This window comes from Gossypium raimondii, chromosome 10 (genome assembly GCF_025698545.1).
Source record: "Gossypium raimondii isolate GPD5lz chromosome 10, ASM2569854v1, whole genome shotgun sequence".
NCBI classification, from domain to species: Eukaryota; Viridiplantae; Streptophyta; class Magnoliopsida; order Malvales; family Malvaceae; genus Gossypium; species Gossypium raimondii.
In genome coordinates, this window is record NC_068574.1 from 16,781,148 (window position 1) to 16,801,220 (window position 20,073).

The 20,073-nt window shown below is 31.4% G+C and overlaps 2 protein-coding genes across 2 annotated transcripts; both read right to left on the reverse strand.

Annotated features, from left to right (window-relative positions):
* Positions 1-716: 716 nt before the first annotated feature.
* LOC105776052 (uncharacterized) lies at positions 717-1,594 on the reverse strand. Its single transcript, XM_012598515.2, has 3 exons — positions 1,395-1,594; positions 1,164-1,307; positions 717-1,086 (listed from the first exon to the last, which is right to left on the reverse strand). Exons 1-3 carry the CDS (start codon positions 1,560-1,562, stop codon positions 925-927), a joined length of 474 nt encoding a protein of 157 aa, XP_012453969.1. The 5' UTR covers positions 1,563-1,594; the 3' UTR covers positions 717-924.
* A 2,639-nt stretch (positions 1,595-4,233) lies between these two features.
* Positions 4,234-5,517, reverse strand: LOC105777750 (ATP synthase subunit d, mitochondrial). Its single transcript, XM_052622384.1, is given in 7 exon segments — positions 4,234-4,256; positions 4,259-4,279; positions 4,282-4,327; positions 4,416-4,457; positions 4,459-4,503; positions 4,588-4,709; positions 5,409-5,517. Coding segments are annotated over 7 exon segments (408 nt in total).
* Between the last annotated feature and the right edge of the window lie 14,556 nt (positions 5,518-20,073).

Consider the following 20,073-nt stretch of genomic DNA (forward strand, 5'->3'; position numbering starts at 1 on the left):
CATTTTTTTTAATTTGAATATTAGTGAAAAGATCAATCAGTGAAATTGTGTTCCAAGGTAAATGGTAGTTGCACATATAGGTGCCTTTAGTTACAAGATAATAGAATATGTTATATAATTCATGAAGTGCACAAATTAATTTGAATTTAAAATTTTGTTTAACTTTTAAATTTAAATTTAATTAATTTTTTTAAAAAATTAGTAGTTATTAGTTTAGAATTTGAATGGTATTATCTTAATGACTTGAAACACATTGTTCCTAAATTATACTATTTGAATTTGACCCAAAGACTATATGAAATATAAAAGATGTAATTTCTATTGTGTAATGTAGAAAAAATATAATTCGTGAATATCACCTCGTAACAATGATAAAATCATTTATCATATTTTTTGCATATTAGGAAACTTAAAGGCAGACGTATGTGTTCATAGAAATATAAACGAAACACTTGTGCTTATAAATAACTTGAGTGTAACTTGAAAAGAATTTGAATTCAATTCGATAATTATTGAGTTGAATTTGGTCTTCTTAATACTTCATTCACATGGCTTGAAAGCCTAATCAAACATTTTTAATTTTAATAAATATTTCAAATATTTAAAATTATATATGCAAAAGTATAATGAATGAGAAAGAAAAAATGAATTTAGTTGAGCTTAGCTCGAGCTTTTCAAGTGTTGGGGAGCTGACCAAATGGTAAGATTAATGATAATGGAGCATTTCAAACAAGCAATATATATATATTATACCATATCACATGCATGCGTGCAGTGAACATGAGGAGCATGCAAGTAGTGTATATATTGCAAAGGAATCCAAGAAAAGGTCTCTTATTACAAGCATGGGTCGTAGAACTAAAAAGTGAGGCGCCTTAAAATGGTTATAAAAATACAATCATGATTGAAAGATGGGCATGGCATTTACATTTTGGTTTGAACAGGTGGTGGTGGTGGGAGATGGAGGTACTTAGTATGACGCGCCTGTGCAAATATTTTGGCAGTGCTTTTCTTGCGAAATTCGACATTCACAACCGCAACCGTCTTCCCAATGCGCAATGCCCTCCCTTCTATCTCTATTTCCTCCTGCATATTTTTGCATCTATAATTTCCTTTTATGCAACACACACAAATAAAACTAAATTAGGGAGAGAGAGGGGTACATTAGCGAAAGCAGCATCCAGTAAAGAGAGGGTAATCTCCACAGAAACACCGGTGGAAGTAAGTCCATAAGTGAGTATAACCGCGGAGCCAATCAGGTCCACCAGTGATGTTGTGGCTCCCCCATGAAACGTATTCCCTGGGTTCTTTTTTTATTTAAAAAAACACAATTAAACCAACCAACCCCATTAATTTCAAAATTAAAAGAAAAAAAATTGAGAGAGAAAAGCAACCAGAAGTCGAACGGGGACTTTCATGGAGCAAAGCACTCGGCCACGTTCGATGGAGTCGAGGAGCAGACCAAGACCTTGCATCATGAAGTTTTCGAACATTCCTTCATTGCCATCGGCATTGCCATCCACACCTTTCTCCAGATATTTCTTCGCTCTTTCCAACTCCATTCTTCCTCGCTATTCCCTAACTCATTTCATGCTGCTGCATCCCTTTTGCCTTTTTGTACCTGCAGCCGGCCATTCCATCTTATATAAATTTTATCGATTTAATTAAAAGTTCAACAATGCCAACCAAATTTTATAATTTCAATGCTAAGCTCGCATCCATCCGTCGATTTTTGCAAAATTGGTTTAGCTTTCTAGTGGGTGAAACCCCACTAATAAAAAATCTTCAATTATATCTATGAGACTATAGTTTAATAGTTATGGTTTCTTGGATATGTATTTATATTTGTCTTTTAATTGTACTAATAATACTTTCTAAAAAATTTATAGTAAGTTACTCGCCCAATTTCAAAATTTAAGAAAGTTTAATAAAAATACTAAAATTTAAAAATAAATTTAGAGCGTTTAAAATATGAATCCAACTTGAATTGTAATATTTAGAGCTTAAGTTCAATCTGATTCAACTTATTTTTAATTATTAATATATTATTTATTTTATATATTATATAATTTAAATAACATACAAATTAAATATATAATACTACAATCTACCAATTAAAAAATATGTTGTTTTTGTTTAACTTTTAAAAAAATTATTAAATTAAAATTAGTATAATTTTTATAAAAATAAATTTAAAAGGATTCAAATATGAGTGGATTTAGACAAAAATCAAATTGAGTTGAATTTGAATAAGCATGAAGTGTTTTAATACTAATTTGATAAATTGTATCCTAAATATATTTTACCGAATTAGTTTTTTTTAAAATGAGCAATTAAGTGGTAATACTTTTAAAATAAAGCAAATTGGTAGAATCATCAAGTGTAATGAAAGCTAGAAATTCTTTTAGCATCCAAGGTGCTTTTAACATAGTGGTAATTAAGTTATAAATTTTGAGAAATTCAAATATAATTTTATAATATATTAATTTATAATATCATCATTTAAAAAAGGTTAAACATTTTTTTAAAAATTTTTGAAATTTAAAGTATAATTTTATTATATATAAATTTATAATTTAATAATTTTTAAGAGAATTAAATTACAATTTTTTATTTTTAGGAGGACTAAGCCCTTGCCCGCCGGTCTTACATCCAAGCCTCCCTACCATGATCTTCCAAGGAAAATGGGGATTGAAACACCTACATATATGCAACACAAGACTAGAGAGAACCGATTTAATCAAAGTCAGTCTACCTCTTGTTGATACATTCAAGATTTCCATCTTCTCTGCTACGCCCTTCCAAAGATCCCAACATATTCTTTTGGATGCCAAATATTTTGTCTTTATATTAACTTTGGATCCTAAAATTACATGTAAAACCACTTAACAACCCTCTTCACATTCAACATCTACTCCATCTTTACTACACAGTCACAATCATATGTCTTCTCAAAAGCAACTTTGAAAACCCCCCACCTCCACTTTTATTCTTAATGTATTCTTCCACTCAATTAGTAAAGACAACAAAGTCGATGGTTTGACGTCCTGTAATAAAACTGAACTGGTTTCTATCAACGTATCAAACTAATTAGCTTAAAGAGGCTAGGGTGCGTTTGGTTCGCTGTATTGGATTAGAGGTGTATTGGATTAGAAGTGTATTGGATTAGAGGTGTATTGGATTAGAGGTGTAATAGCAAATCAACTGTTTGGTTGAATGTAATGGAATAGAAGCGTAATAGTAATCTTGTGTTTGGTTGAATGGAATAGAGGTGTAATAGCATAGTGGAAAAAACTAAAATGACTAGAATACCCTTAGCATAAATTTGTTTTGGTAAATGATTATTGTTATTGTTATTTAAATTTTAATAAGATTATTATTATCAATAATAAATATTTTAATCATATTTAAACATAATTATTATTAAATATATTATAATTAAAATATATAATTTAATAAAATTCTTAATAATTAATATTCTTGTATGAATTTACTCAAATCATAATATATGATACCATAAAAGATAATTTGAAATAATTAATATTAAATATATTTTAATTAAAATATATGATTTAATAAAATTTAAAATAATTATAACTAATAAATTATCTTATATGAATTTGTATAATTTAAAATAATTATTATTACATATAATTTAATAATAATATATAATTTCATAAAATTCTTGATAATAAATTTTCTTATATGAATTTATACAATTTAAAATAATTAATATTAAAAGAACTAAAAAGCACGTCCGATGAATTTGGATAAATGATTGTCTAGATGCACTTGAATCAATAAATTCATTCTTGATGTAAAAACCTTTTTATATTAATTTATAAAATTTAAAATTTCAAAATACTAATAATATAAATAACCACTTATTAAAAAATACATATAGAATGGATCAAGATAAATAGGTGTCCAAATTCAATTGTATCTAGATAATATTCAAATAATAAACATAAAAGCAGAATGGAATGAAGAGGGGCGGTAAAAATTTTGCCATGAAAGTATGATTGCGGATGCTGCTAAATAGAATGCATGTCTTACAAGATCCACCTTGTTTCTCAAATGATTGGATAAATTTTTCTCACACAATTATTTTCTTATCATTACTGACCTAATCTTTCCAACCGGATCACCGCACAAGAGAAAAAGGGTTAAAACAACGAAGCAGTTCGAAATTCTAGTCGAGACCAAAAGCTTGGCCATTAAATTCACAAAATGTCAATAGCCCCAGTAGTCATTCGGATCTCATCATCGAATTTCTTTTAAGCTCTGGATGTTTCTCAAAGTACTCGTCTGCGGTCATGGTCTTGATCTTTTCTTTGTTCATAAAAAAGATAAAAATTCAGCAATTGTGATTTGGAACACAACAACACACATTCCGGCATTGTTTTATTTATTACCTTAAGTTCTTGAACCTCGGCAATTTCTTTCTCCAATCGCTCGAGACTCTTTCAAGGATTTCTCCTCCGCCTCTTTCAATTCTACAAGCTATAACCACAAATAAATAGCACATCATTCGAGGAAAAACTTGGAGACAGGGTAAAGAGAGTCAATTATCCTGTTGATTCTCACCAATTCATCAAATTTTGGTTTGTATTGAGGAGTGACGGTGTCAACAAACTTGGGGATCTCTACACCGCAATGGAAGAGTATATAACATTTGTAACGGTGAATCCTCAAAACTCCATCCAAACCTTATAACAAGCATGATAAATATGATTACTTATTGCTAGAAATTGCGGACAAGTGAGAATTGAGTAGCTAGATGTCTATATTTTCTTCATTCTACTTTGAACATAAGTATAGGAGTATCTCAAGTTTTGGTGTCGGAAGAATCGATCACATAATAGCATTATTGAAATGAAACATCTACGGCATTAATCGAAATTGTTAAATGCTAATAGCATTCAACAAGTGAATTGCACATAAATAAAATTGTATTTGCAAACAAAATAGCGACCAATTTAAACAATGTCCTCATTGGCAATTGATTTCCATTTAACTTTCGGTGAAGTATGGGGCATGGAACTGATCTAGGAAAGATCAAGGAGATCTGGAGTGGAAAATGATTGATAAGCGTATTACATAAACTCGAGTGCAAGTGTCGGATCGGGCTAAATGTCCAAAATGGGTATGTTCAACTTTTTCCAAGAATTTGTAGGGTCCTTGAAGGGTCATATCCGATATCTATGGTCGAGATATAGGTCGGGCATTGATATTTCCGTAAAAAGCGATCAGAGAAATATAAAGCAATAGCAATATAAAGCAAAGGCACGAAATCCTCGAGAATCGAAGCTCAATCTGAAGCGCAAATTCCATTCTAAATACTATCACATGCTATGACCAGAGAAGGGAGAGGAGTATCTTGGCTGAATGAACCATGCGAAGATCACCATGCGGTGGAAGCGGGCGATAGTTGACAATTTCAAGCACCGGAAGTGTCACCATGAGCTTGCTCAATAAAGAAGCATTCCTTTGTGCCAAATCTTGCAAAGAAGGCATTTTAAAGAAATCCTATTATTCTATTAGCAAGTGACAATATATTTTTGTAAATCCATAAAGAGAATAAGGAAATCGGACTTTAGCTTTGGTCTAAATTGAAAAATCGGTAGTCGGACAACAACTAAGCCTTCTCCCACTACATGGAGTCATCTATTGATCATAAATCATCATTGGCTCTTATATAAGTTGCCAATGGATGGTTACAATGGGTTTGGAAAGAAATTTCCAAAGTGCAATTTTCTAAATTAAATGATTTAATAAAGGGTGAATTGTTACATTTAGTCAGTTAGTTGGTTTGGATGAAAAGTAGCATGATCTTGAGCAGATGTCAAGAAATCGAAAAACAAATATTATATTGACAGATAAAGTCATTATAAGTCAAAATTTGTTTTCCAAATTAGTAGGATGATTGACTTACTTTCACCGAGAGCAAGAATGAGGTTACAAGTATATTGAAAGTGGCAATTACTTCTTAAGACTTCCATTAAAAATGAGATGGAATAACTTTTCCAATGGACAAAATTTATACCACAAATCTCGAAAGCGCATGACACTAATCCTTTACTAAGAAATCTTCTAAAAGATAAGAAATAATAACATTAGAAGGAAGCAAGTTACAATGAAGTGCGAACAAAATAACGAATGAGGTGCAATGAGCAACAATCGGTGTATGTTTCAAACATAGCAATACTAGGAACAACTGCGTCAAACGAATCAATACCAAGCATTAGAAACAGTTTGAAAATCGGTAGTGATCCAATTGTCAAAGACCAAATAAAATTAATTAAGCCTACAAGAAAATAGTGATCAATTTATAAATTAGATTACATTACTCTATTCAGGATAATACACCTTGACAAATAAAGATTCTTCCATTTGAAAGACCAACTTCAAATAAAGATTCATTGAAAAGCGGATAACGATGAAATAGGCAATGGACTAACTTCCGCATCACCATGAATCTCTCATTGGGCTATACATTTGCTTGGTAACAACTCGTAACTCCACGGAAGATAACCAATTCATGACCGTTTCACAAATTTGGTTGCGCCATCGTGTAGGAGACAACCCAAAACATCCCAATTGATTTATAGAGAGAATAAAAAGGAGCTAGGGATTAGAGAGAAGAAAAGAGACTGGCTGAATTTGGTTTGTAAAGTAGAGTTAACTTCATCAAAAGTGCGACGAAGAGTAGCGAACTCTTTGCGAGCCTCATCGGAGACCAAAAGCTTAGCCATCCTTCCCAATCAATGTTCTTTGATGCTTTGAACGCGACATCGACGACTTTCTTCCCGGTCGCTCATTTTTCTCGCACTTTCTCGCTTCCCAAAGCGAGACGGTGGAGATTTGGTTCAAGAAAAGCTACTTTGTTGATGTTGGGAGAGAGAGGGTGGGGTGGAGCGGCAGATTTTGGTGGGGAGGTAAAGCGAAGCGATTAGCTAATCCTTACTTTTGAAACGGATTGGCTAATCGTTGTTGAAGCAGAGAAAATGAGGAATACATTCGTGTTGTAATAAGCCTGTAATAGGCAATACATCAAGCCAAACACGGGATTAAGTGGGGATTAGTGGGGCCCACGGATTAGGGGTGTATTGGCTAATCCAATACACCCAACCAAACATGCTGTAATGGTAGAGGGTGATTCACACATTGGGATTAAAGTGATAAATTTTTTCTTATACTCCTTTGGGAATGAAAATCATGGAAGAATTTCATCACATTTTCCTTCAACATACACTCAAATGCTTCTTAGAGAATTTTAAATCTCTAGGGCTTTGTTGCCGTTACTGACACTGAGCTGCCATAAGATAAAAAAAAAATTGTGTTCTTGTTGCCTTCCTTAGCCCATTTGAGCGGAGCCGTGCATGTTTGCTTCTTTTTTTCTGAAAGATATCATTCCTGGCCACTTCCCCACCTTTTATTTTTATCTCACTTTCAAGCATATAATCATTTTTTTTTGTAAATTACCCGTATATTGTTTCCACTAAAACTATCCAAAGGTCATATTTTTTTGTATAATTTTCCATGAAGTTATTTAACTTCAAATGAGATTACTAAACTTGAGCTATGTATCTTTTGAATTTTTTTAATATTTAAATGTGAGAAGTCGAGAATAAAACAGTGAAAAGCTATAATTATATTGAAATTGAGCAATATACTTGTTTTATTTATTAGGGACCATACATTCAAATACTATTGCCGAATATAAAAGTAAAAGCAGTAAACAGAAAAAAATAGTTTATATGGTTAGCTAAATTAGAAACTGTTTATAGTATCTTCAACGATACAATGAGGGTGATTTACATCATATGGGATGTAAAGAGTCACTACATTGAGGGCAGTTCACTCTACGTAAAGTTTTAAGAGCTGCTTGATTTGATAGTTAGAGAATGTTGGGGAGATGCTAGAATAGAGTTTTGGAATTTTTCTCTTTGCTTTTCCTATTCTTCTTGGAGGAGGGGATATTTCTAGACGAATAAAAGTTTGGAGTGATTACTTATCTCATTATGACCTCCTAGTAGAGTCCAATTTTAGGTTCAGTTTATGGTGTAGGCCGAATGTAACATTGTTGCGAGTTAGTGAATTACTGAAAGTTGGGATCATTAAATGATATTGAACTTAATGTGATTGTAACGCCCCTTACCCGTATTCGATGCCGAAATAGGGTATGAGGCATCGAATACGGGTAAGGGGTGTTACATTTAGTGGTATTAGAGCTATGATTTAGTCGGTTCTCGGACCAAACGTAGCATATGTGAGTTTAGCTATACATGCCATGTTGGTACTCGTGATAGTGTGATATATCTCTGGGTTCTAACGAAATTATTTTGTTAAGACAGATGATTTTCCATCAAGCAATTTTCGATAATGCTGAAATGATATTGAGATAAATGAAATATGCTTACGTTATGTTGGAATTTGAAAAGGTAAGAATAGAAATTCGTAATATGCATGTAATCATGTATGAAAAGAGATGATCATAAGATGAAAAAAAAACTTTACGTTGTGATAAGCTCATCCAAGTATGTTGGTGATCATATGATGCTATGTGTTCAATATAATAAATTAAGTGAATATGGTATGCGAATTTATTTAAATAGAATGAATGTGCGTTTATGTACATTTGTTTGAATAAGTGAAATCGATGCGTTCATATGGTAGAATCTTATGTTAAATTGTTAAATTAGAGATAATATGATGTTTTGTTTTATGTCTTTACTATTGAACCATGAATATTACAATAGTATGAAAATTTAATTGAAAGATCAAATTGAGTAGAACGCAGGAGTGAGTACTTTCGTTCTATGATATATGATGAATTGACAGAAAAGACCATGGTTTGACCATGGCAATATATGGAAATGTGATTATGTGTTTCCGTGTAAGACCATAGCTGGGCTATGGCTTCGATGTGTGATATGTGATGTGACGATGTGCAAGACCAAGTTATACTTTGACAATGTGAAAACGAAGTACTCAATTCCGTAAGACGTTCCCTAATTTGACAAACGTCGGTAAGTAAAATGGAAACCAAGTGTTGAAATTTAATTAGATATTAATATTGAGCACGAATAAGTAGATTCATTCTGTGAAATTGTGGGTGACAGAAAATATTTATAATAAATAGATGTGTTAATTTGTTTGGAATGAATTATATGCTTGTGATGATATTATGTTGAAAATGAACGTTAAGTTACATATGTGTATTTATGAGAGCCAAGTTAGAGGCTTTACGATCTCACCCCCTTACTAGTGTTGCTTTATGACAAAATTTGACGAGAATTATGTTGAATAAGTTCAAAAGTGTAAACTAAAGAGTTCAGTGGTGAAATAATTAATAATGCATACAGAGGTAAGAATAGTTTGGAAAGTGAAAATAGTTTTGGAAGAAATATTTGAATGTTTTAAAGATTATATAGATTATGCAATGTCATGGTTAAGGAAGAGGTTAATTTCGGCTAATCGACTCAAATAAGTATGAAGCCTAAAAATATGTTTGCTGAAAATTTCTCCCAAATCGATTTTTGTTAATGAATGGAATAATGTGAGGTTCGTGATGACAGACGAAAGCCCTGTTGGTCTGGTTGGTTTATGACCAGTTATTGTTCTGTTTTATATGGCTATTTAAAAAGTGTATTATGTATGCTATGATGAAATTCCAGAGCTGATAAGTATCGTTCTCTTCAAGGTATCTCTAAGAAATTATTCAGATATTCATTCTTATTTCCCTATAAGTTATATGTATTTAAGCATGTTCTCAGCTAAGAGAATGAATTTCGTGCATTCACGAGTGCATAGACAGGTAGTTTGAATGAAGAATTGATATTCTTGAAAGCATGATATAGAAAAATACTTATTATATTTGTTTTAAACGGGTGATGTTATTCTGAATTAAAGCTGTTCTGTTAACAAAGTTAACCCAATTTTAAATTTTGAATAATCTGGGCATGCTAGCAAAAGATAAAGCAAATGAAGGTAACATTAACCGAAGCTCTGGTTTTGAGTTCAATTGGAATTGAGTAATGAAATTATAATTTTTCAGTGATGTACTAATGAACGGACTAGAATGAGTTTTATTGCTAGAATATAAAGTGATGGTTCATGTTTCCAGACGGTTAATGTCATATTAAAAAGAACTGTTCGACTAGTGACTTAAAGACGGTCACTATTATGTCTGTAATGAGAATTTCATGACATTGTTTGTTTGACGAGAATTGCCATATATTGTCTGACTTCAAAGTTTAATGTATATAATGGTACAGAAAGATCTGAGTTTAAGACAGTGTTGATGACTTGAGCTATTGAAATATTGTGAATAATTATTGATTGACCTGTGGGAAGGCAAGTGTAATTAAAAATGCTTGTATGGAAAATCCTCGTTTATTTTGTGCAGATTAGTTATTCGATTGATTTTATTTTATAATGGTCTAATTATAGATAAATAAAAACTAAAGTGATGTTTCCTTTGCAAGTTTGAGAAACTCATAAATGTGTTAATAAGTGATAAGCTAAATAAGTACAATGAGGATCGACTTTTGATTCTAAACTTTAGGTGAGACCTGATTTATGTTATTCTTATTCCGAAATGGAATTCGTGTACCGAAGAATTTGGGGTTTATGCAGAAATTTTTTTTATGAAGTTAAATTGATTAGTGATTATGGAAAGTTAGTGAAAGCGTTTCATGAGAGTTGAAAATAATTTCTTTTGGTAAGATTTTCGGGGACGAAAATCCCTAAAGGGGAGAGTTGTAACAACCCGATTTTAGGCCAAGTCGGAGCAGTGGTTTCGGGACCACAAATTCGACAAGGAAAAATTTATTTTTATTATATTTTTATGGTCTACAATTTCACGGAATGATTTTTTTAAAATTTCGTTCAAAAATTTTGATGTTTGGGCACTCAATTTAGCCAAAAAGACTAAATTGTAAAAAGTGAAAAAGTTGAGTTCTACATGTTAGAAGTGTCCAATTGTTATGAAATTTTAAATTGGAGGTCCTTAAATGGTAATTAGATCATTTTTTAACTTTTTGGACAAAAATGGACAAGAGATAAGTGAAATAGGATATTTTTAAGTTGGGGGCATTTTGGTCATTTAGTAATTAAAAGAATTAAAAAGGCCAAAATAGCCAAAAATTTATCCATCTTCTCCATGATGAATGAAAATAGCAAGGGGGAAACCATGGTTAGGGTTTTCAAGCTTCCAAGCTCCATAATAAGTGATTCCAAGCCCCGTTTTTAATGTTATTTACGTTTTTGAAGTCCTGATAGCTTAATTTAGCTTATTCTAGTAATAATTTAACCTAAGGTTTATATGTGGAAAAATACTCATAGGTGAAATGTGTTTATTTTGATGATTTATGGTAGAATATGAAGCTTGAAATTGTGTTAAACAATTTTTGCTAAGCGATTTTTAGTGAAAACAAGTGAAACGACATAATTGGTAAAAAATATTATTGTTCATAAGTGCATGTTAGAGCAAGAATTTGATGTTGCTATAGAAGGGAAAAATGTTCAGCATGTTATAAAACATAAGAAAAAGGAATAAAGTTTAATTTCCGAGCCTAGGGTCAAAATTGTAATTTTGCAAAATTTTGGGGCAAAAATGTAATTTTTTAAGTATGATTTTTGGATCAAATTGATTAATATGAGTTCTAAATAGGTTAAATGTGTTGTTAAAAGCGGTGAAAGGCGAGAAATTGACCTTGAAAATATGATAGTAAGTTTGTATGTAGATAATTTATTGTTTTATTAATGCTTAAGCATTTGATTATTTTATTTAAGAAATGTACTATACGTGGAACAAATATTTGATGCAAATTATGAATTAAGATTGGTTAGAGAAGAGCTGGTAAAATATTGAAAAGTAAAAATTTCCCGATTGAACCTCGGAATAGAAAAGATATGAATGATGGTAATTAGGTCACGTGTGGTACGGACTAAGTGCAGGCCACTACGTGTACCAGACGGATAGGTCGCATATGTGGCACGGACTGTGAGCAGGTCACCAATATTCTGTTAAGATACAAGGGTGGCACGGACTATGTGCAGGCCACTGAGAGTCTGTTATTACACAAAGGTGGTACAGACTGTGTGTAGGCCACCGAGAAATCTGTTTTTATTCCGATAATTTCATCGGGAAAATTGACTAAGTGTAATTGAATGATGAATATATATATGTAGATTTGAATTGAATATTGACTTGAAATTGGAAATGAGAAATTGGATTGCTTTGAATATAGTGATAAATTGAATGGATTGTATATGAATTGAAATGAACTATTGGAATGAGATGTGATTAATTAAACGGAATTGAGATAGTGAAAAAGTGAAATTATGAAATAATACATTTTACAACAAAACAGTTTAGACAACAGCAGTTGTGTAAATTTTAAAAATCACCAAAAATGGTGGAAATTGAATTAGAGAGTGAATAAGCATGAAATGAAAGCTTAATGAGTCTATTTTTACATAAAAGAAACAGAGCAAAAAAAAGAGGTATAAATTTTGAGATATTTGAATTTTAGTGAGGCAGGGTCGGATTGATTTCGGAATTCCCTGTTCTGACTTTGGAAAATAAGTAAAAATTGTAAAAAAATAATTATGAGTTATAATTTATATGCTTAGAATCCTTAATGAGTCTATTTTCAAAAGAAATAAACAGAAATATCATCTGAATTCTGTACAATGAGATAATTCATTTTTAGTGAAGAGAGGTCAGAGATGTTGACCAGTGAAACAGGGGTGACTTTAATGAATAAACTGTACTAATTGGCCAAGCCAAAAATTCCAAAAATTTTATGGTAAGAATATATGTGAGTCTAGTTCCTAGGAAATTAACATAACTTAATTTGGAGCTCTGTAGCTCCAGATACAAATAATTTAGTGACTGTAACCCGACTAGACAGATTATTTGAAGTTGAATGGATAGTGAAACTATAGAGAATGTTATTTTTGATAGTGTTATGTACACTAAGGATGTGGAATGGAGAGGAGGAGGAGGAAAGAAAATAAAATATATGAATGATTTGTGTATAATTGGCTATATGCTCGTTTATAATTGATAGACGCCGAATTCAATAGTAAATTCGTATCGGTATTGAATTTATTAATAGCAATTGTTGAAATTTTGAATAATATGTTAGTGATAAAAATAAAATAAATATCAATATTGAATTGTTTGTGAGTTGAATGGGAATTATTATTGATATGATTTGAATTAAAAGAATTATTGTGGTATTGAAATGCAAATTGGATTGAGAAATTAATTTGAATTGTGAACACGAAGAGTTATGAATTGATTGGAATTGAAATAAAACATTGAATTGTTATTGCTTGTGAATTAGTCATTTTGGTACATAGATAATGCTGGATGATAATCATGCTTTGTGAAATATCTGTAGTCATAAGGATGATTATAAAGTGTCTTGTTATTAGAATCATTTGGTTATGAGATGTTATAAAATTGTGAGATTTAATGGTTGATATGAATTTTAAGGCTAATTTACTAGTCGACTAAAGGAGAAATGAGTTTGTTGATGGTTGCATATACAAAATTTTGGCATATGCTTGAGATATGTAATGTAGTAATATGTGAAATTAATATGAAGAGATTTATGATTGTTATTAGTGTTGATTTTGGTATAATGTGGATTATTCAAGGTTGAAATAATTTAATGGATAAATTGAGTATATGAATGAGTTTGTATCGAGTCTTATAGGCTCTATTTATTATGAATACAATATTTCGAGGATAGGTTGTAAAGAATTATAAAAGCACGTTAATAATATAAAAAGTTTTAATTCAGATGAAATTTTGTAACTCGGTTTAATACGTATACAAGTGTATGTGTTTTAGTAATGCCTCATACCCTATTTCGGCATCGAATACGGGTAAGGGGTGTTATAGTGATGGTTATCCTTGAGAGTGTTGTGACAATGTTCCCTTAATTCCTAGGGCAAAAAAGATATTTTGACATAGGGGTATAACAATTCCCCCTTAGTTAGGAGAAGTTATAAAGTTGGCTTCTTTAGGACTATTGACCTGCTGTCAAATGTAGTAGCCAATTCGGGTCAATTTCGCACTTAAGAAGTTTGTTTTTAAGCAATTAAGGATTTTAATTTACGTTTTCAGCAATTAGACCTTAAGATAAAAAGTTAATAGAAATAAGTATTTTTAACACATTTTGTAAGTGTTGTGAACCAATAGGCTGGCATGGGCCTTAGGTTGTGCTGTTTGGTTCAATTGAGCGTGTAAGATGAAGATATAAAGACTCAATTGACGTGGAAGCAAAGACCAAGTGATGCACAAGCTTTTTGGCGTCAAAGCACCAAAAGAACAACATTAGGCTGAAGTTTCATGTTGTGTCGCGCCACGTAAGGGGTGTGGCACAACACAAGGCCGATGTGCTGCCCAAGCTTATCAGGGTTATTTTCGTCCGCACAATCAAACTTATTTGAAGACCTAGGGCATGCCAAAGAAATAATTTGGGTTGCCAACACCTCTATAAATAAGACATTATGGGATTTATGTAACTAAGTCGTCTTAGTCGCCTTTAAATCCCTCGTAGTTAAGAAGTAGTTTTAATATATTTTCTTTTTGGCTTTTCATAACTTTTGTATTTTTCCTTCTTGAATCAGTTTTGATCCAAGAGCTTGTTTAGTTAATTAAATTATTAAGTTTATATTTTCCTTTGCATTCATTTTATTTCTTTATTCCAATCGAGAGATTTGTTACTCCATTCCCCGTTCGATATTTAATCTACGATTATTCAATTCTCTTTTCTTCTCCGAATTGATCATGTTCTTTACATGGTTTTTCAAGTGAGAGAGAGATCGTGAATAACATGAGTGGCTAAATCCCTTAGAGAAAATTAACTAGTGGATGATGATGTGATTAATAGAGTATTTAGGGTTTCTCAAGAGGGGTTAGTTGGTATGAATTATGTGTTTTTAAACTATTAGGTTTGACAACCCTAAAATGTTATCATAGGCTAGATGAGGTTGGGAGATAAGTTGAACCGAGTAAATCGTAATTTATCCTGGTTGAGAAAGTGAGGTCAATAGATAAGCGAGTATCAACCAATCGATTAATTAATTAGAGATTGGGAGGTAATAATTAGTTAATTGGTTACTAATCCATCCTAAAACTCTAATCCGAAGTTAGTTACAAACCTTGAAGCGAGTTAATCTTCTTGACTGGTTTATTGATTTATTTTGTTTGTTTATTTTCTGTTATTTACTTCTTTTAGTTATTTATTTTTATTTCTTCAACTTATTTTCTGATTTATCGTAATATAGGAATTAACTATTACTACTTAGACTTATTATTGTAAAAAGCGTTTTCATTTTTTATTACATACTCCCTCGGTTACGATCCTCAAAATATTTTCGATATTTCATTGTACAACTATATTACAATTTGACCTTTGCACTTGCGGACATCGTCGTTCTTAATTCTTATAATTTTGGTGTTATATTTAAACTATAAACAATAACATGTTAGCGATCAAGTTGTTGGTGTCGTTGCTGGAGGGTTTCGACATTAAATCTTGAAAATAAAATTTTTACGATCAATAAGATAAGTAGAAACATTAGGACTTATAAATAATTTTATTTTATTTTATTTATTTTGTTGTTAGTAGATTTAGACTATTATAACAACTCTGATGGGGAAAACTATATTCGACACAAATTGGCTAAAACCCAACATTACTCGACCTGTTATGAGCACGATTCCATTTGAGATTAATCCCTCTTTATTAACATGGTTATCGACTAATATATAGTTTAACGATGACTCAACCATGGAACTGATGGCTTTTCTTAGATAGTTTGAAGAAATATATAGCACAGTGAGCTATGCTAGAGTTTCAGAAGAGGCAATCAAATTGCTATTGATCCCTTTTCCCCTGGGAGGCCAAATCTGAGAACGGTTAGAAGCTTTACCTTTGGGAACTATTACAACATAGGAAGATTTTGTAAAATGGTTCTTACAGAGGATCATACCCATGCCCGTAAGGTTAAAGACAAATGCAGAACTATTGCAATTCAAACAAAGCCCCTTTGAAACACTTGGTCAAGCATGGGACAAATTCAAGATAATTGTACAAAAGGCATTAGGGGGTGGAATCAACAAAATTATTCAATTACAGTATTTCTATGCTGGTTTAGATTAAGAGAGCAAATATCAATTTGATATAATGGTTGGAGGAAGTGTTTGGTCGAAAACTGCTTAAGAAATTGTTATGCCCCTTGAAATAGTGAGCAACAACGATTTTTCTTGGAGAAAAATTAGAAAAGCATAGAAATAGGTTAAAATATGACATAACCCCCTATACTTTTTATAAATTTAGAATTTAGAGTATGCTTAGTTGGGTAGAAAAGTGGATGTAACGACCCGAAATTCAGTGGAGTTGGAAACGGTGATTTTGGAATGCTATTTTCCAATGACAGAATTTGTGAATATTATTTATTAATATTTACAAGGGTGTTATGGTATTATATTGAGGTTTGGCCTAATAATTTTAATTATTTGAAAAGTTAGACAAGATACAAGTGTATCGGTTCTAAAGTCGGTGATTTTGGAAATTTAGGTATCGGGACCTTATTTTTGTAAACCAGACTCGTAAATATTTATATTAGAGGCAAGTTGAATTTTGGATAAGTAATTTTCATTAAATTAGGAGTTGTTAAGGTACAAGTACTGAATCGCGTAAGGGTTAAAAGTTGCATTATAGATTGAAATAAATTAAAGGAACTAAAGTAGCAATTATACCATTGCTCTTCTAAGTGGACGGTCATAATGTGGCATTTGTGATATATATATAATATTATGTTAATTTAATGTATATATATACATGTTATAATAATAATAATAATAACAAAATGAAAGAAAGAGAAGATTTCATTCTCTTTTACATGCAAACAATTTGAAATCTTAAGGGGGAGAAGAGCACACACGACCTAAGAAATTTTGAGGGTTCAAACTCCAATTGGTTAGTTAATTTAGTCCATTTTCTTGTATTTCTTAGGTTTTCGGAATCCCGGTACTTAGAGCTACTTGACCCATGTCATAAATTTTAGTATTGTTCAAGATTGAAGATGTTACCATTGTTGGTTAATTAGAGTTTTTGGGATTAAATTGATAGATTTTTAAGTTAAAAGTGGAAAAGGACTAAATTGTAGAATTAATTATTGATTTTGAGTAATAGGGACTAAATTGTGAAAAAATTCAAAATTAAAGGATAAAATTGAAAATAGGGAGCTAAATTTAGCTTGGAGTGAAATTTGTATTAAAATTTAGGGTTAAATGTGGAAGTTAAGTTAGGCTAAGCTTTAGGACTAAATTGAATAAAGTGTAAAAGTTTTATAAATTAGCAATTAAATGTGAAATTGTTTGTGTATAAATTATATGTATGGTTTATTTATTTCCGTAGCTAACGTCGACTCAAATTCCTCAAAAAATAAGGGAAAAGGCAAGGTTGTCGACTAATAGATTAGAGATAACGATTTGTATTTCTATAACTCGGATCTTTTCAATTGTTACATTCACAAATTGTGCTGCATGGTAATGACATACGGTAAGTTGGAAATATTAGAACAAGTTGAATTGAACTAATTCGAATTACTTATTGTGATAAGGACTAAATTGAATAGATTTGAATATGATATATTATTATAATTGTGCAATTGAGTTCAATTAATGATGAATTATGCTGTTACATATGTGATTTAATGATTGGTTGATGAAATTATATTGTAGAAATGAGAAATTGAGTATAATGAAATTGAAACAAGGGTAGATAATAGATATTAGTTTATAAGCTCGGTTTAAGATATGTAAATAGATTGAATAATTAGATGATATAATAGGAATTATATATTGACATGTTAAAATGCATTATAACCTTTATAATATGTTTTATTGTTCGATTATAGAAATACCACTGAGTTTTTACTCAGCGTGCGGTTTTGTTTTCCGTGCGCAGGTTAGGTACTTTTCGGTTTGCCGCAGATTCAACGTCCAACAATAAATCCCGGACTCAAGTGTGGTGATGATCTATTTTACAATGGTATGTACCTAGGAGGTCCTTTATTGAAGTTGTTTATAATTTGTCGATATTTTGGTTTTCTAGCTCGATAATGGTCATTTGTATATATATATATATATAATTCTGGTTGAAGCTATATTTGGTATGTTAGCTTGGCCTAAGTTTTTGATATGTGTTTGTAGCTTAAAGCTTGATATCATAAGTAGCTAAATGTTAGTTCAATATTGACAAATTTGGTATGAATGAAAGCCTTGAATGGTTGATGTGTTGTTGATATGTTTGAAGATATAAAATATGGTACCACTGAGGGTACAATGGTTAGGCACTTAGGATGGTTGTTTTGGCTTGTTTTGGGCATGTTTAATCGAGTTTTAAATAGGTTAAATGGCTGGTGAATTGGTTGCTTAGTGTCCAAGTAAACACAATTTGGTAAACTTGAGTTTTAAGGTACATTTACGTACATACAGCCTGGGACACGGTCTGTCACACGGCTGTGTGTCACGCACGGGCAACACACACGAGCTTGTGCCCTAAATGTGTAGAATAACAGTATAAGTGTAGTTTCCATATGGTTTGACACACGGCCATGTGACCCAAGTCAGTGAGTTACACGAGCTTAGACACGGCCATATGTCCCAACTTCGAAAGTCACACGGTCTGGGGCATTCCACACAGCCTGGCCACACAACCGTGTTTCCCCTGTTTCTAGGCATTTGAGATTTCACCCTAAACTTCTAGAATTATTTCAAATTAGTCCCTGCCTGTTTTTAGACTATTTTTAGGCTCCCATAAACTAGTACTAAGGACTGTAAGAGTAACTTTTACTTTGAATTAGTATGATATAGCATGATTCATTATTAAATTGTATAAGACACGATTATGTAAATATTAAATTAGCATACATTGCTCCTGTATCATGTGATGTTAATTTTTAGCTTGCACTATTGCTTGCGATGAAATTAAATGTTTTGATTGGTTAGTAATGCCCGTGACCCTAATCTGATGACAAAGAGGGGTTGAGGGTGTTACAGTGGATGGATAGGAGGGAATGGAAAAGTGGAAAGAAAATAAATTTAGAGTGTGTTTAGTAGGGAAGAAAATTAAGAGGAAAAAAAAAAGAGACGATCATTTTCTATCTTAATGCATAAAAACCTAATCCTTTCAAATTGGAATGATGAGAGGAGAGAAAGTGAGAGAGATGTGTATGTTAGTTCAAAATTATGCATTTTTAAAATGTTTTATTTTCTTTCTTTTCATTTTCAACTCTACCAAGTAATGGATGGAAAGAAATTATTATTTTTTTCTATTTTTTCATATTTTCTACCAAACACACTTATGAGAAGAAAAATTGTAGTTGCCATCTTTCTAGTTTTTAATCCCTTCAAATTTTCATCTTTTTTAAAAAATTCCACTCTACCAGGCAAAGCCTTAGGGTGTGCTTGATTGGGTAGAAAAGTGGAGGGGTGAGAGGAGGAAGTAGAAAAGTGAAAAGAAAATAAATTTTGAGTGCGCTTAGTACGAAAAAAAGTGAGAGGAAAAAAAGAAGAGAGATAACAATTTTCCAACCTAACGTGTAAAAATCAATCTTTATAAGTTGAGATGGTGAGAGGAAAGCATGAGAGAGATGCGTATGTTAATTTAAAATTATACATTTTCCGAATGGTTTTAGTTTACTTTCTTTTATTTTTCACTTCTACCAAGTAAAGGATAGAAAGAAAATTAATTTTTCTTTCCATTTTTCATCTTTCCTACCAAGTACACTTATGGAAATAAAATTGTATTTTCCATCATATTTTTTTATCACTTTCAATTTTCCATCTTTCCATTTTATTAGGTAAAGTCTTTGTTGCTATAATTTTATTTTTAGGAATTTAGTCCTACTTTTCAGATTTTAAAATTCAAGTCCAATTGTAACACTTTTAAACTTATTTTATTAAATTCAAGTTTATTACATTCTTTTTTAGTTACATAGCTATGAAGTGAGTATTTTTTATTTCAAAATGCC

What these genes read in the sequence shown, in the direction of transcription:
- LOC105776052 (XM_012598515.2), bottom strand. Translation starts at nt 1,562, where the DNA reads ATGGAGTTGGAAAGAGCGAAGAAATATCTGGAGAAAGGTGTGGATGGC. An exon ending in AAGTCCCCGTTCGACTTCTG is followed by an intron (nt 1,308 to 1,394) that starts GTTGCTTTTCTC and finishes AAATAAAAAAAG; the next exon opens with AACCCAGGGAATACGTTTCA. An exon ending in TGGATGCTGCTTTCGCTAAT is followed by an intron (nt 1,087 to 1,163) that starts GTACCCCTCTCT and finishes AAAAATATGCAG; the next exon opens with GAGGAAATAGAGATAGAAGG.